The sequence below is a fragment of the Rhyacophila brunnea genome, unplaced genomic scaffold, assembly GCF_057557595.1.
Source record: "Rhyacophila brunnea isolate RB1 unplaced genomic scaffold, BYU_Rbru_1.0 scaffold_20, whole genome shotgun sequence".
NCBI classification, from domain to species: Eukaryota; Metazoa; Arthropoda; class Insecta; order Trichoptera; family Rhyacophilidae; genus Rhyacophila; species Rhyacophila brunnea.
The window spans coordinates 14,207,539-14,223,247 of NW_028232860.1; the positions used below are offsets into that span (position 1 = coordinate 14,207,539).

General features: G+C 33.9%; 1 protein-coding gene across 1 annotated transcript in view; it reads left to right on the plus strand.

Annotated features, from left to right (window-relative positions):
• Nucleotides 1-15,402, plus strand: part of LOC147071244 (uncharacterized) — a 50,937-nt gene extending 35,535 nt beyond the window's left edge. Inside the window, exon 5 of the mRNA XM_085948557.1 lies at nucleotides 14,305-15,402. Within this exon, the coding sequence (XP_085804683.1) occupies nucleotides 14,305-14,309 (5 nt within the window). The 3' untranslated portion in view covers nucleotides 14,310-15,402. The remainder of the gene's footprint in view (nucleotides 1-14,304) is intronic.
• The last annotated feature ends 307 nt before the right edge of the window (nucleotides 15,403-15,709 follow it).

The following is a 15,709-nucleotide window of genomic DNA, read 5'->3' on the forward strand; positions in this document are numbered from 1 at the left end:
TCGTCTGAGCTAGATATTTCAAATAATAAAAAAATACACACTTATTTTTATAAATCACATTTACAATTAATGTAGTATAGTATAATATAGTTGATATTTTCGTAAAATTATCGAGCGCTGGCGCGCCTGATCTAATTCGCTTCTTCTAACCCAGTTTTAAGTGTGATTTTATATTAAAAAAAAAAACACCAATCTTCGGAGGGCTACATTTTGCCGTGAGTACACTAACCGGAAAGCGATGGCCGTATAGCATGAAGATTTAAAAAAAAAACGCGTTATTCGTGGAGAATTGCAGACAGAAATGTTCCAATTTTATTAGATTCAATAAGAACATTAATTTGATATTTGATAATGTTGTTATTATTATCAAATATGACACGAGCAACTACCATAACAAAAATAAGGATAACAAGAGTAGATATCATTTCTAAGGGTTTAAATAAATTAAGTATATATTACTACTTTTCAGTTCATTTATTTTAGATAATAAAAGAATACCGAAATCAATATCAACAGCAGAATTTCTTTTTTTGCAAACTTTTTATGGCGATACCTTCCTGAAACTATCTATGTGTGTACGTAATGCTTATATTATTTATAACTTTCAATATAAACTGATCATTTTAATTATGGCAGTAGAATGTAATGTTTTGAGCATAACATGTTTATTACCTACTTCCAATGTCAGTGCACGCTCCTATCAAAACATCAAAACGTAAACATTTAAATCGTTAACGAAAACAGACATTTTTTTATTCGGTATTAAATCTGAAAAAAACTTTGTAAATACGAAAAATACTCTCCCACAAAAATGAAAATCACATAAAAATGCTTTTAAGAAATGATGTTACTAGTGTACTGGCTACACTAAAAGTATTTTAAAATTGGAACAGAACTTAAAAATCCTTCCAAGTTCATGTTTACTTACTCTAGGCGGTGAAGATTCTTAATTCAATTAAAAAAACGTAATTCACAAAGAAATATTAGTAGGTACATGAAAATATGTGATTTTATAGGGATATAAAGAAGTGCTTTCCAACTTTTTTGACGCTAAGAACTACTTTAATAAAAAAGGAATCACCTGTAGAAGGCGGGCATGGGACAACTGGGCTCCAGGATAATTGGACGCCGCACTGTCGTAGACACGTATAAAGAACGTAGACGAGGAATTTTAATCAGTTTCTATCTACTACTACTTTTACTCTTAACATAATGTTTTTAGGTATATTGCGGATTGAGAATTACCATGCCTAAGGCTTTATATAAAAATAAAAATCTCTTTTTTCGTTGGAACTTAAACATATGCACGATTAAATCATTATTTACGTGTGCATATTTAAATTCTCATCAACTATTAAATGATAATATAAAAAAAAGTACCTATAAGTACCTAACGTCAATTTATTTTCGAATTGCGTGGCGTCCAGTTGTCCGGCGCCAAATCGTCCTAGACCCTAGATGGCTGGCCCTCTTTTTCCAAATGCACAACACATAGGAAAATACACAATACAAAATAATGAATCGAATGAAAATTGAACGACCAATGAATCTTTTTTATTTTTTAAATTTATCTAGATTTTAGAATGTATGCTTCTTTATTAAATATACATAATTTGAACCACCCCAGAAACATAGTTATTAGAAAATGTTTTTTTTTCGAAATTATTTTGTTATGGCTATATTTTACAATATATTTATTTATAAACGGCGCATACGGTATTGTAAGATAATAATTATTATAAAATTTATCACTAGCACAGAGCATACAGAATAAAAATAATAAGAAATAACAGTCAAATACCTACAATTATTTATAAGTAAGTAGGTACAACTAATTATCGTTCAATATGAAATTAAAAAAATAAAAAGTTTAATAATATAAAAGTAGCATTTCAAGTTTTAAAAAGAAGCTGAGTAGGTAGACCATGGCCCCCACAAGGGGGGGGCTGACAGGGCTCTAGCCCAGGGGCCCGGGCTCAGGGGGGGGGGGGGCAGCGTGACGGGTCGACCAAATAAATGAGATGAATACACATCTTAAATTTGCTCTAATACTCGTAACAAAAAAGTCTCCTGCGGCGCTAGTTTGGTTCGGAGTTATTACCATTTTAAAATATATGGCTGTTGGGACGTGTTGAATAATACTCGACAACTCCATAATTCGATGTGTTAAAAAATCGCTAACTTACACTAAATTTTATTTGACCTCGAACACCATTTAAAAAACAATACTGGAGAACGTCAGACTGCCTTTAACCATAGCGATAGGTAGGGGGGTCGCCCAAGATCCTGGCCTGGGGGCCCTCTTCCAGATGTGGGGGCCATGAGGTAGACACTAGAAAAAAATCATTTAATACAGAGCTTGAGTACCTGAATGTATTGAACATGTAAATAGAAGAACTGTTCAAAATAGAAGGAATCCTTGGTATTGAAGAATAAGCAGAGAAGTTGACTCTAAAAAATCAACCTGAAAACTGTCAAAATTTTTTGTCCAAGGACACGAAACATGATCATACCCAACAGTTCGGGACAGTCATTTGTCCTTCTTGATTTGAACGTGGACATATTGTAATTATGTGTTCCAAACAATGATCATTGGTTCCAAATTATAATTTTTTATTCGATTGTGGCATAATATAACATGGTATTATTTTAATTTATTCAAGTTTGTTCAAGGGCGGTTCTCGGGCTGCCAAGCGTCTACGAACTACAGTTGGACATCACTGATTTAAAGAATAGTAAATAGTAGTGTATTGAGTAAAACAGTATATCTATAGTGAAATAGCTTATTTGAATGTTATAATATTTGACTTTTTAGGTAAAATCGGTCTAAAAAACACGAGTTTTATGATTTTTATCCTGTTTAGTAGAATCCCGAAACACAAAATTTGAATCTAAAATGTAATAATTATAAGATAAAAAGAACTTTTTATATCTTACAACGTTTTTAAATTTTCTGTTGAATCATATAAGTACCTAAACTTGACTTGACTTTAAACGATCAAAAAAATTTGTACTTGATAGAAATACTGAATAATGAAATGTCATTTCATATTGATTTCCATAGTAACGTACGTATATATTGATAATTTAGTTCTAGGACCCCCTAGCAACCAATAATGGTATCGAAATAACTTTTCATACAAAACAGAATTAACTGAAAATGAATTCAATTCTACTTAAAGATGGCTAAAAGTATAGAAAAATGCATTGGCATCGTGTTCTCATATATTCTAAAAGTTTCAAATGTCTAGCTAGTCGGGAAGTTAGTTAAAAATCGATTGCAAGATTTCTACCGGACAAAGAACCACCGGACAAATAAGTAATGTAATAAAATACCGTTATCAGAAAAATTTCTTCGTCATCTCTATTTTAAAGTTTATAATTATTTTCCTTTTGACACCTTCTCAAACGAGTATTTTCCGACTAACTTTCTTCAAGGCATGCTCGCCTTTCATTCTCTTGAAGCTCGTAGGTCACTTCTGCTCTTAAAGCATTTTTCCCTGCTCTCACGTGGTATCATTTTCAATCCCGATAATCTAGAAAATTTCAATTTTTACACACCGGTCAATTACATGCGTGGTCGCAGCCATGACCTATTTTGGGTGAAAGCTGTTTCCTCATGTCAGGCTCACCAGGCACCAATAGCGAGGGCTGTGCGGTTGGTCAATGCACTCCCTAGAGATGTAGATATTTTTGGCGTTCCATTATATATTCTGTTTTTTAAATTCTATTTTATTGTTTAATTTGTACTTTTTGAATCATTGTTGTTTTTTTTAAATTTTATTTCTTTTGTATAAAACTATTTTTGCTTTCTTTTTTTCCGAACTGATTACTTGTAATTTTTATTCTAAATGTCATGTTGTGAACGTCCTGAATTAATAATTTGTTATGTACTCAACGTGTCTTTTTCAAATAAATAAATAAATAAATAAATAATACCAATAATATTAAATTCAATTTTAATGAAAAAAATATCAAAATAAAAAGTCTCAGGATTTAATCTGAAATTATCAAAGTGGTTACATACCTACCTATACTTACTTACACCAAATGTGTACAACCAAATTTACTGACTGATAAAAATATTTAGGTAAGCTGAATCTGCATTTTTGTTCGTTATTTAAATTTGGAATATTAAGTATTTGTAATATTATTATGTAAGTAGTTTTTTGGTTAGAATGACAATGATGCGTTACTTACCTTAGTATATATAAATGTGCTTGGTCAAAAATACTTCTTAATCAAACTATTTTTAATTCAAGGCACCATAATAATCTATAAGAGAATTAAACACTTATTATACCCGTTAGAAAAATACCAGAAATAAATCTTCGACCAAATGCAATTTGAACACTAAACACATTTCACTTGCCAGTCAATTGTTCTCAACTAATCTAGGTACATTTCAACCGTATCGTCTTGTAAATTACAAAGCCATGTATTTTAAAACTTCAGATAGCGTACTTATTAGGAATTATTAGCTAGTCTAAATCAAAATACATATGTCTTATGTGTATGTAAACATTTGTCTCAATACAAATGTATGTGAACAATCATCTGTTTGCAACTAACGCTCGTCAACACCTGTAAACATTACCATCAAATTAAACGTAGTCTGGACAGTCTACACCAGAGGTCCACAACCTATTTGACAGGGGGGGGGCAATTTATCCTTTTTTTTTTTTAATTCTTCACGGTCCGCAGTGGCTGAAAGTGTTGAATAATAATGATTTACTATACTAGACTAGACATACATGTTATTATTTTTATCTATTATAGTTTGGTTTAGACAGGGCTTAATTAATTTAAAAAGATGAACGACAATATATTGTGTAATATGTATTCTTAATCCAAAGGAAACAAATAAGTATGTATAAGTGTGCACAATTTTGTCGTATCGCTCAAAGTATACCAAAACTATTACGGTTTGGTTTAGGCAGGGTTTAATTGATTTTTAAAACCTAACCAAAATACTTAATTTCTACGTTATAATAACATGGCGCCCACAGAACAGATTAATAAGATAGAAATGAGAAAACCATTCGATATACACCAAGACTTTTGATTGCAGTTCCGATTATGACTTAATGGGGAGAGCAAGCCACAAAACATAAGGTATAGATGCCCCCTGAATGTCTTTAAATATTACCAATATTGAATGAGCGATGCATTTATGTGACACACTTTGATATATGTTGAAATACAGACATACCTACATTACATTACATCATTATGTTCGATCCTAGGAGGATCATTTGATACACTTAGTGGAGTTTGTACTAACACATTTTTGTTTTTATGAAATAATATGGACGCTAGCCATTTGTTCAACCTATATATATTGAAAAACAACATGTAAATTTGCAAGACCCGGGATTCAATTCGAACAAAGCCGATACGTAACCGCTTGACCATTGTGAGCGTATAGGCATAAATATTGAAAATATTAATTCTTTATAATGTTTATCCCATATTCCTTCATACTCGAGAATCGAACCTTCTTACAACTACATACACATACGGTAACTTCCCATTATTTGTGTGTCCCCTGTTAGCGACAATCGATCCGTATATTTTGACAACCCTTAACCTTGTTACCGACCCACGATATTCATAATAATCTCATATTATGCATATGTGCATACCTTATCTATGTAATGTAGTAAGTAAATACTGATTATTTGTTCGAAAGTTTGTTGGAAGATACTGATTACAATACATGTGGCTGCAGGATTTCTATTTCAATGAGTAATTTAATAATAATCTATCAGGGGGGTTTTATTGTACATACCCCCTCACTTATTAAAATAGATAACAATATTGTAGATATTAGATAAGGCTCTACAAGTCTACATACTGCGTTATTTATTATGTACTGTATTGTATACGTATAGCCAAATAATTTTCCATTTGTATAAAATATTAGGAAGTATTAAGTATTGATCCTAAATATCAACATTCATCCATTCATCATCGGCATCACAACCACCTAACGTGGGTCTCGTCCATCTCCAAGAAACTTCTTCACTACTCTACGTCTGTCGCTAGTAGGGCTTGAAAATACTTTTACGTACACTTAGGGATTGCAATACCGAATGAAAACACCGATACCGGTATTTCGGTATTTCATATTGAATACCGATATCAATATCGGTATTCGTGAAATGTGAAGCGCATAGTTTCAAAAGCCCCTAAAACGGTTTTTGAAAATTTTGGAGTTAGATATGTATTTTGATGGATATTTTTGTTACCTATATGATGGCCAAAGATTGAACTTTAAAAAACGCCAAAAACCGCCAATACGTATGATCAAAAGTTAGGGTAAATTTCAAAACCCGCTAAAATGGTTGGGTGTGCTTTTCAAATACCCCTAAAATGGAAAGCCAAAATACTCTTAGAATGAAACGAATTAAAAAATAAATACACAAAGTTCACAGATTTAATAGATATGTTTTTTTCTCATTTTTCTTAAAACTACCTAAAATCGTTTTTCTCATTTTTCTTAAAACTACTTAAAACCGTTTTTCTCATTTTTCTCAGAACTACCTAAAATCGTTTTAGGGGCTTTTGAAACTAGGCGCTTCATATATGAAAAACAGAAGTATCTACTAATAAATATAGATATAAAAATCTATTTAAAATATTTATATTTTATAACAAAAATATCTAAAAACGTAAGGTAAATGTAAGATAATATGGTAGAGATACTGATGTTTACAAATACCTACGTAGTATGTAGTTGAACTATTGGCACTTTCTTCTTCGAATGATCTTTCAATAAATTTATATTATGAGTATTGGTAATTCCACCTCATGTTTTATTAGTTTATTTCACTTTTAACACTTAGCAATTTCTTTACTTTAATGCTGTATGAAGTAAAACGAGACACAATACTGCTCGCTTTCTGTTAAAAAAAATTCTCCATTATTGTGTAAGCTACTCTTTAGTAGATAAATATTAAAAATTAGGCACATGCAAGTCCATTATACATACGAACAGTATTTAACCACGAATTCGGACACATCTAAAAATACACCCGACAACTGTTAAACCTTTTATGTTAATTAATACATTTTTTTCCACTTTAAATACCGAAACTATCAGTAATGTCTGATTTTTAAAACCGATATTTCGGTATCGTATAGTCAGTGGCGGCTCGATGACTTTCTAGGTGGTGGGGTTTAGTCATTAATTATCAAATATATGTACAAGTATGTACCTACCTACATTCTCATATTATTATAGGTACATTAGGTACGAAGCTACTTATAATAATATGATTTCATTAATGAGAAAATGAGTATTTTTTCAGAATTAATAATATGATTATCTGAGTCGTTACCTAATCAAATCTAAAAATCGTGCTTAAAAATATAAACTTAATTAATAATAGTAATTATTATAGATTTGCCATCATCAGTTTTGAACAACAACATACAACGAGTGTTTTTACTCACCGATGGGGACATTCTATTCGGTCCCTACTATTCGTATAATAACGCTAATGCATTCACATACTTTGTAGAAAGAGATTTGTACCGCAGCAACGGGATGGGACAGAGTGACCCCGATTAGCAAAAAATAGATGCCATAGCTTTCTTAATTTGTACATAGCTGTCACCGTGAAATAGGGCGTATAATTATTATGTTATTACATAATTTACAATTATTGCTTTATTTATGTGTATAATAATAATAAATATCTCTCTAAGATTGCGACGATGATAAAAATATCGGACGTTTTTTACGCATTCTCCACATGATAACGATGTGGGGATTGTCCCTATGAACCCTTAAGGTAGAGCCGCCCCTGCGTATAGTTTCGTAAAATACTGGGATACCGGTTTTGAAATACCGGTATTCCAATCCCTTCATACACTATTGTGACTAAGCTGACGCTAGGTAGATAGGTACCTACCTTAAAATTCAAAATACGCAACGACTCTACGTAAAATTTTAATGTGACGTATTCACAAAATATGATTCGGTATTAGTAGTGGGGTTACTACGTCAATATACGGAATTCTCGGAACATTTTCTATTTCTATCGATATGAAGACAAATCCATATAAAAGTTGCCTGATTAAACGTTTGAAAAACACCAATTGAAATAAATACGTACACACATCACTGGCCTCGCGATAATTTACTGCTGCTGTCCGGCTGATGAAAAAGCTCTTGAAAAAAATGTGCACCGAGATTTATGGTATTCGCTTCTTTATAGACTGGCAATATTCTAATAAAATGATTTATTGGGTATGCGTATAAACATATTCTCAATGAGTATTTTATTGAGCTCGCAATCGGACGAGCGATAATAATTAATGTTTATTGATTTTCATTTAGCGAAATGACCAGACAATAATAATATAGGGCATAGCGACATGACAATTATTATTAAATAATCAAAATTATTTAACAATTTCTATTTCAAACAGCTGAATTTTAAACCAATTCAACATTGCCAAGGATAAAGAGGAACTCGCTGAAAAACAGTCAGAACAGTAGATGCATAGAGTTGTGTAGAACATATTATCTGTAAAAATGCCTGGAATATCGGATTCCCAAGGAAAGCTTTGATAAAGATTGTTGGATTTTTTGGGAGTCTGGATATTTTAAATTTTAAAGATGTGTGTAACACGCACATAGGTTCTCCATACAACATGCAGCTCGGCTGGAATTTTTTTTCACTGCATGCCAGTTTCAGTTTCATTCAGATCAGTTTCGAAGAGAATCCTCACCGAATATCCTGGTGGAAAGATCACGGCTTCTCTGGATCGGTGGAAGCATTAGAGTTCAGTACCTACTTGGTGTGCAGAACTGGCCAGAGACTCTTAGAGACTGACGAAAATTGAAGAGATTTTATTTAGGCTATAGTGCCATTATAAGAAAGAAAGGAAGTTTTTAGCTGGCATGAGATGGATGCTGCGAATTAGTCGTAGATGGCCAAAAGCAAACTCCAGATTCGAGACAGATTATTCTCGGTACCTATGCCTTCGGCGGACTCTTTAGTTTGGTCATATCATTCGCAGAGAAGATGGCAACCTGGGAAAACTCGTGATGTTGGGTCGGGTTATTATAGTTTGTACAATCGTCATCACAAAATGATCAACACTGTTTGTTGCGAGGTGATTGTAGAAAATTAGAATGACACCATTGGCTTCAGTAATTAATCCATGTCTGACTTTTAAACTGAAATATTTTCGTCTATCCACATCCGAAGGCATTAATAATTTTATTAAATTTATCACTACAAACACCCTAATAAATCTAATATTTTTTAATTGAACTATTATTTTATTCAATGAATAGTTCACAAATTTTAAAGAATGTAGGTAATATTCATTATTGAACATGGTTAATTTGGAATATCTAAAATATACCCGTTAGAAACAAAAAGAAAAATACAATAAACATAAATGTACTTGTTCCGAATGAAACTTGAACCCACAACCATCGCAATCCTTTACAATTTAAATTATCACTAATCACGCTGAAATTTTCTAACAATAATGCCTAATCCAGATCAAAACGCATATTATGTTCGTGAACAAATTATACAAACGTCTGTAAGCTTCTGGCCCAATACAAATGCCCCTGTATAATCATTTATTTGATACTGACGCACGTCGACACCTGCTAATATTTCTATTCTATTTATATCATATAAATTTGCACGCTTTAATGAAAACAACATTCCACGAGACCACGCGTTGCTGCTGTTGATGAAATACTTGCTTGTTTGTTTTTATTGTTTACTTTTTTGCCACCAGCGGCTGCATACAAAAAACATTAACAATTAAGTAGTATAAAAACAATATGTGTATAACTTCTAAACCGTTGATTTGTTCACGGACAGGCCCCCTATGTTAGAACTTGCGAGTGCCAGCTGCCCGGTCGACATGACGTCATATGACATCATTGTGACGTACTACCGGAGTGATAATAGCATTCGAGAAAATAACGCTACTCAGCAGTGGCGCTATTCATTGTCACCATACACATTTAGGTGTTTCATCATATTAATATCTATGGTGAGCACTGTGCGCTGGGCGGCATGCCTCGAGTGTGTATTGGCTGACGTCACAATTACGTCATGTCGTGTGGTGCCACACGAGTCGATAGTTAGGAAATCGCGGTGCAGATGTAACTTGGTCTGGACTAGGCTTAGGCGTTAAAATACGAGATCGTTTGTGAAACGCATTTTAGCGAGTAGAATAATTTCAATTTCCTAATGTCATTATCTATAAAAATACAAAGCCATATAAACCACGACATGTTTTATAACTTAATACACTACTTATAGCCATGCTTAAATGAGGCTTAATTACATTTTAGACTTGATACGTAGTGCGCTTTAAACGAAAATAAAAACTTCGTCGGTAGTGGCAGAACCGGAAGTATACGATATAATTTCAATGCCTGCCTATCTTATTATAATATCACAACATATCTACAAATGTGCATCACTAATTAACTTACGAAAACAGTGACATGATTTTCTTTTCATGCTCCAACTTGGTGTTTTTCGCATAAGTCACGTTACCTCTCGCGTCCAGCATTGATTGTTTACAAGCTTCGAAATGTGTGTTAATAAATTCAGGTTACACAAAGTTTTATCTTAAGTCTGCTGGCAAACAAAAAAGAACTGTTCAACCAAGGTCTAGAATCTAGATCCATGACAATTTTATATTATGATACTTACCTAGCTGACAGATACGTTGATATTTGGTAGACCGTAGGGCGTAGACGAGCAATTGATCGTACAGACAATTAATTACACACGGTTATAGCTTCGTAAATTTATTATTAAAAACCATTATTATTGTTACTCACTGCGAATATGCTATGACAGGGGTCGGAAAATCGTGGCTCGCGAGAGACGTGTAGCTCTATGGAAAGCGCACACGTTTCTTCTACCACACTTCCAAAACAATACTTTCATTACATAACGTTTATTATTTTATTTTAAACACGAGGGTTGTTTTCTGCAAAGGTTTTTGGAATTTATAAATATTAAAACAATACTTGTTTTGTTACAAATCTTCACAATGTCTATGTCAGCTAATTAATTTATTCTCCATTTTTTAGTGATACGGGCACTACTAATAATTATTGAAATGCAATTACGAGGAAAAATGTATCCAATTTTGTATGGTGTGTACATGGCCCCCACAAGGGGGGCTGACAGGGCTCTAGCCTGGGGGTCCAGGCTTACACAGGGCTCGGCTTGGCGGGTCGTGCAGTTAAGTAAGATAAACCACAAATGTTAAAAAAGTCGCATTTGTAGAATATTAACATTTTAAAATATGTGGCTATGCAATGCTATTTGATGTGATATGATGACTGATATAACTAAATGTTAATGCACGTGTAGAATTTTATTTTATGAATGTTTTTATTGTGTTGCCTGACTAATAAAAAATGGTAATTTATCTAATATGGCGAAGGGTCGCATGTTACTTAGCTACCACAAATGGGGGTCGCGATCACTACATAATATGATGACAATAGTGCCGACAACTCAATAATTCAGGTGTATGTATATAAAAATACAAAAAATCGCTAAAATACATGGAATACTCTTAATTTTACCTCGCGGAAATCTGGGGTTCCGCGAAATATCATTTGGGGAAATCTCACAAAACATCTTGGCCTGGGGGCCCGTTTCAGGATGTGGGGGGCATGGGTGTGTATATTACCATAAAGTATATCGTTTCATAATATGTGTCACCTTTGGGGTATTCAATAATCATCGAGTTTACTTGGACAATTGAATGAGCAGTTACACAACAATGAACTTATCTCTTATCTATTCCCGAGCAATGCAGCAAGAAAAGGTTTTAAAAAAGCAGTGTCAGTGGCGACAATTTTTTTGTGAATTAAGCGTATGCGGCCATTTTATCAACATTTTAATTCAATTCTAGAGCATAGATTGATTGAAAATTAGGTAAAATAAAATATATTATACATTGGCACTAATTGACAGATTCATAATTCATAAATTATTTCGTCGTGTTTTTGTAAACAAACACTACATCTGTTTATTTAACTTGCGAGTTTACATTGTAATTATTACTTATGTCACATTCAAAATGTTTCGTTTATTAATTATGTTAGTAGCTAGTAAGTAGCTAACTAGGTATAGTAATTTGTCTTTAATGAATCTACCATAATTCTTTATCTCAAAATTTAACATACCCAGCGCTCGAAATGGAAAATTTTACGAACCGGAGTGCTCGATAATTTTACGAAAATATTCACATAGGTAGTAATTTAATTTTACATGTAGATATTTTGTAAAAATAAGTGTGTTAGATTTTTTGTTATAAAATATGACCTATCTTGCTCTGACGGTCAAATAAATTGTTCCAAAAGACAGTGCGATGGTTTTGGAGATTTTATGAACCGGAATGACGCTCCGGTGCGCTCCGTTCCATTTCGAGCCCTGGAAATACCTCATTATTATATTATCAAATAGCTTATAGGACTGTAGATAGACGTACAGAAAAAAAACCCATGTTTTTTTACCATCGTCGAATGAAAACACGTGGAAATGTACAGACGAACACGCAACTGTGACTATATTTGAGGGAATTTTCTAACTGTTTCATCGGAAATAGTGATACATGGTGGATGGAATGTTTTTTTGATTAAAGCACGAAAATTAGTACGTTATGTATTGTCGAAACTACAATTAATTTGATAGAAATGTTTGCATATTATGGAGTTATTAGAGTTTCAAGACGTTTCCGCAAAAAAGCCGCACACAAAAATACAATATCGTCAAAATCATAATATTTATTTCATTTACCTGCTTCCCATTAGCAGTGCATAGTTTGCCTCGCCATAGTCTGCAAAGCCTGCCCACGGGACGTCACTGTTTAATATTTAAAAATAATTTATTATTTACTTACTTACTTCACCCTGTTACGCCCCAGTGTTGGGGTATAGAGCAAGCACAAGGTCACGCCACTTCCCTCGATCCATCCGTCTCGCGCCTCCCGCCTCTTGCATCGCGTAGATCGCTTTTGTAGTACCGCTACAGGGTGAGGGAGAGACGGCTTTTATTATTTACAATCGTTTTATTGGTTGATTTATTAATACATTTCGGGATCAAATATTGTGTACTTGAACGAATTTAATTATTGTCTTAATATTTCACGAACCAAAACGCAACTTTCCGGTCCATTTCGAGCACTTCTATGCATGTACATTAGTTAGCGGAAAAAATATAAACTATTGTATAAATTGTATGTGGATATCTGTATATCGGTCTGGACTTAGGCATTACAAAATATTATGTTTTCCAAAGAAAATATTAATTTGGTTTCCAATGATCTAATTTTTACTATTTGATTATGTATAGGTAATACATTTAATCCCTCCCCCCCCTTCCTGGTCAATCTTTCTCCCCAGACTAAGTTGTTTAACAATTGGTTATTAAATAATCCTCGTTAAAATAACCCTTAAACACGATGTCCGGGAAACCGTGTTTGCCTTATTGTTGTATCATCATCAGCCTGAATCTATCCACTGCTGGATGAAAGCCTCTCCAAGCTGATTCCATTTCTCTCGGTCCTGTGCGTTGCGTTGCCACTTACTTCAGCATTTCATCGATCTAGCGGCCTCTAGGTTTACGTTACGGACCACTGGATGACTAAATTTGTCCAACGATTATCCTTTCTTCGAGCGATGTGTCCAGCCCATTTGCATTTGAGGCTTTTAACGAACTCTGTTACATCGCAAACCCTTGTCTGTTTCCTTATCCACTCATTCCTTTTTTTGTCCTTTCGAGTTATGCCCAGCATGCACCTTTCCATACCACGTTGTACTAAGTTTCTGGATCTCTCTTTTACTTAGGATTCACGTTTCACACGCACATGTGATTACGGGAACCACACACTGGTTGAACACTTTGGGCTTTAGGCACAGTGTGACCTCCCACTTTTGAAGACAATATTCAGGCGGCCAAAAGCACTCCAGCCTAGCTTTACTTACTCTGCGAATAATTTCATCAAATATACATCCATTTATAGACACTTCTTGTTGTCCCTGTGGGTGTGTAGGTGCACCTCTCTTGCTGCTGTTAAAATATAGCATTTATTGCAACAATTACAAACATCTTTTTCTAATTGTTACAATAAGTGCTAATACTTTGATACAAACCTACCTTAAGTTTATTAATATTTATCACTTTATCACCTTAGCGGTCAATCTATAGACCCACACTCCCTTATTGTTTAGTATGTAAATAAGATATTGTGAACTTTTGTAATAAAAGGGTTTGTTTTTTGTTTCAGAATAATGAAAGGAATAAAATCCAAGGCAGCCCTGATCGCATTCGAGTTGGTCGTCTTCCAATAATATTTATCTCGGCTGCGCGGAAGCCGGAGTGGGGAGGGACTTATGGCGGGAAATTGAGCGTCGCGCACGCGCACAGCGCATCATTCTCCCGCCAACTCTCGTCGAAAGCTGACGCTCATTCGAATCATGGACCTCCGCGAACGCCAGTCGTCCCCTAACACGGTGGAAGACGTCAGCGCCACCAAGATACAGGCAGGGATCCGGGGCTACCTCGTCAGGAAGCAGCAACGCCTGGCGAAGGAGGCGGCCACGAAGATCCAGGCGGGATTCCGCGGCTTCAAGGCGCGCAAGGAGATCAAAAACGCCAAGCAGACGACGTGAGAGCATAACCGACGCCTCTTCAATTTAAACGCGTCGTTTTTGTCGTATTATAAATCATTCCGGACAGTGTGACGTTGATTGACTAAATGAAAATGTGTTTCCGTGTTTAGTAATGATAATGTGCCGTGAGTTTTCGTTCGTGTGCGTCTTTTATAAAGAAAGATCAGCCACGGTCGCTTCCGGCCTGGCGAGATGTTCCAGTAACATAGTGATGCAGTTCGTCTGTTTAGTCTAAATTTAATCATAATAAAAAGAGACGAGCGTCTCTTTATTGGTGCCTTTGTCATATAAACCTACGTGTACAACACGTCACAATATCTATCAATGATAATAGTAATAATATTTAATTATATTACCGCAAGTATGCGTTTATTCCCATAAAGGGATTTAGTGAATCGATCCACATCACAATAATAATATTATCTAAAATATCTACTTCACATCTATTGTTTATTTAACTTTTGCATTTTTGCATTATATATTATGTCTCTCTATTGTGTATAAACTACGTATTGTCACTTCTATTGTATAGGCTTTTTGTGTAAAGGTTAAATTAATGTATTTTTAAAGAATCACAATACGAAAATCATTGGATAAACATCAATGTTGAATAATAGATAATAAGTTCTGGCAGACGGAACTTTGGATGAATGAATATGTAACGTTTTAATAATATTTTCATAGTATTTAATAAACAAAGTATTTCCCTTTTGAGTTTTGGATTCTTTCTTTTGTAGATTTAAGCAAAAGTGATTTCATGCCATCCAACACATAAGGGCAGAAGGTGTACCTATTATTTAAAAGGGTCTAGGACGATTTGGCACCGGGACAACTGGACGCCACGCAGTTCGAAAATAAATAGACGTTAGGTACCCATACGTACTTAAAAAATATTATTTATATTTAAATTATTATACATATTATGATTTAATAGTTGGTGAGAATTTAATTATGCACACGTAAATAATGATTTAATCGTGTATATCTTTAAGTTCCAACGAAAAAAAGAGTTTTTCATTT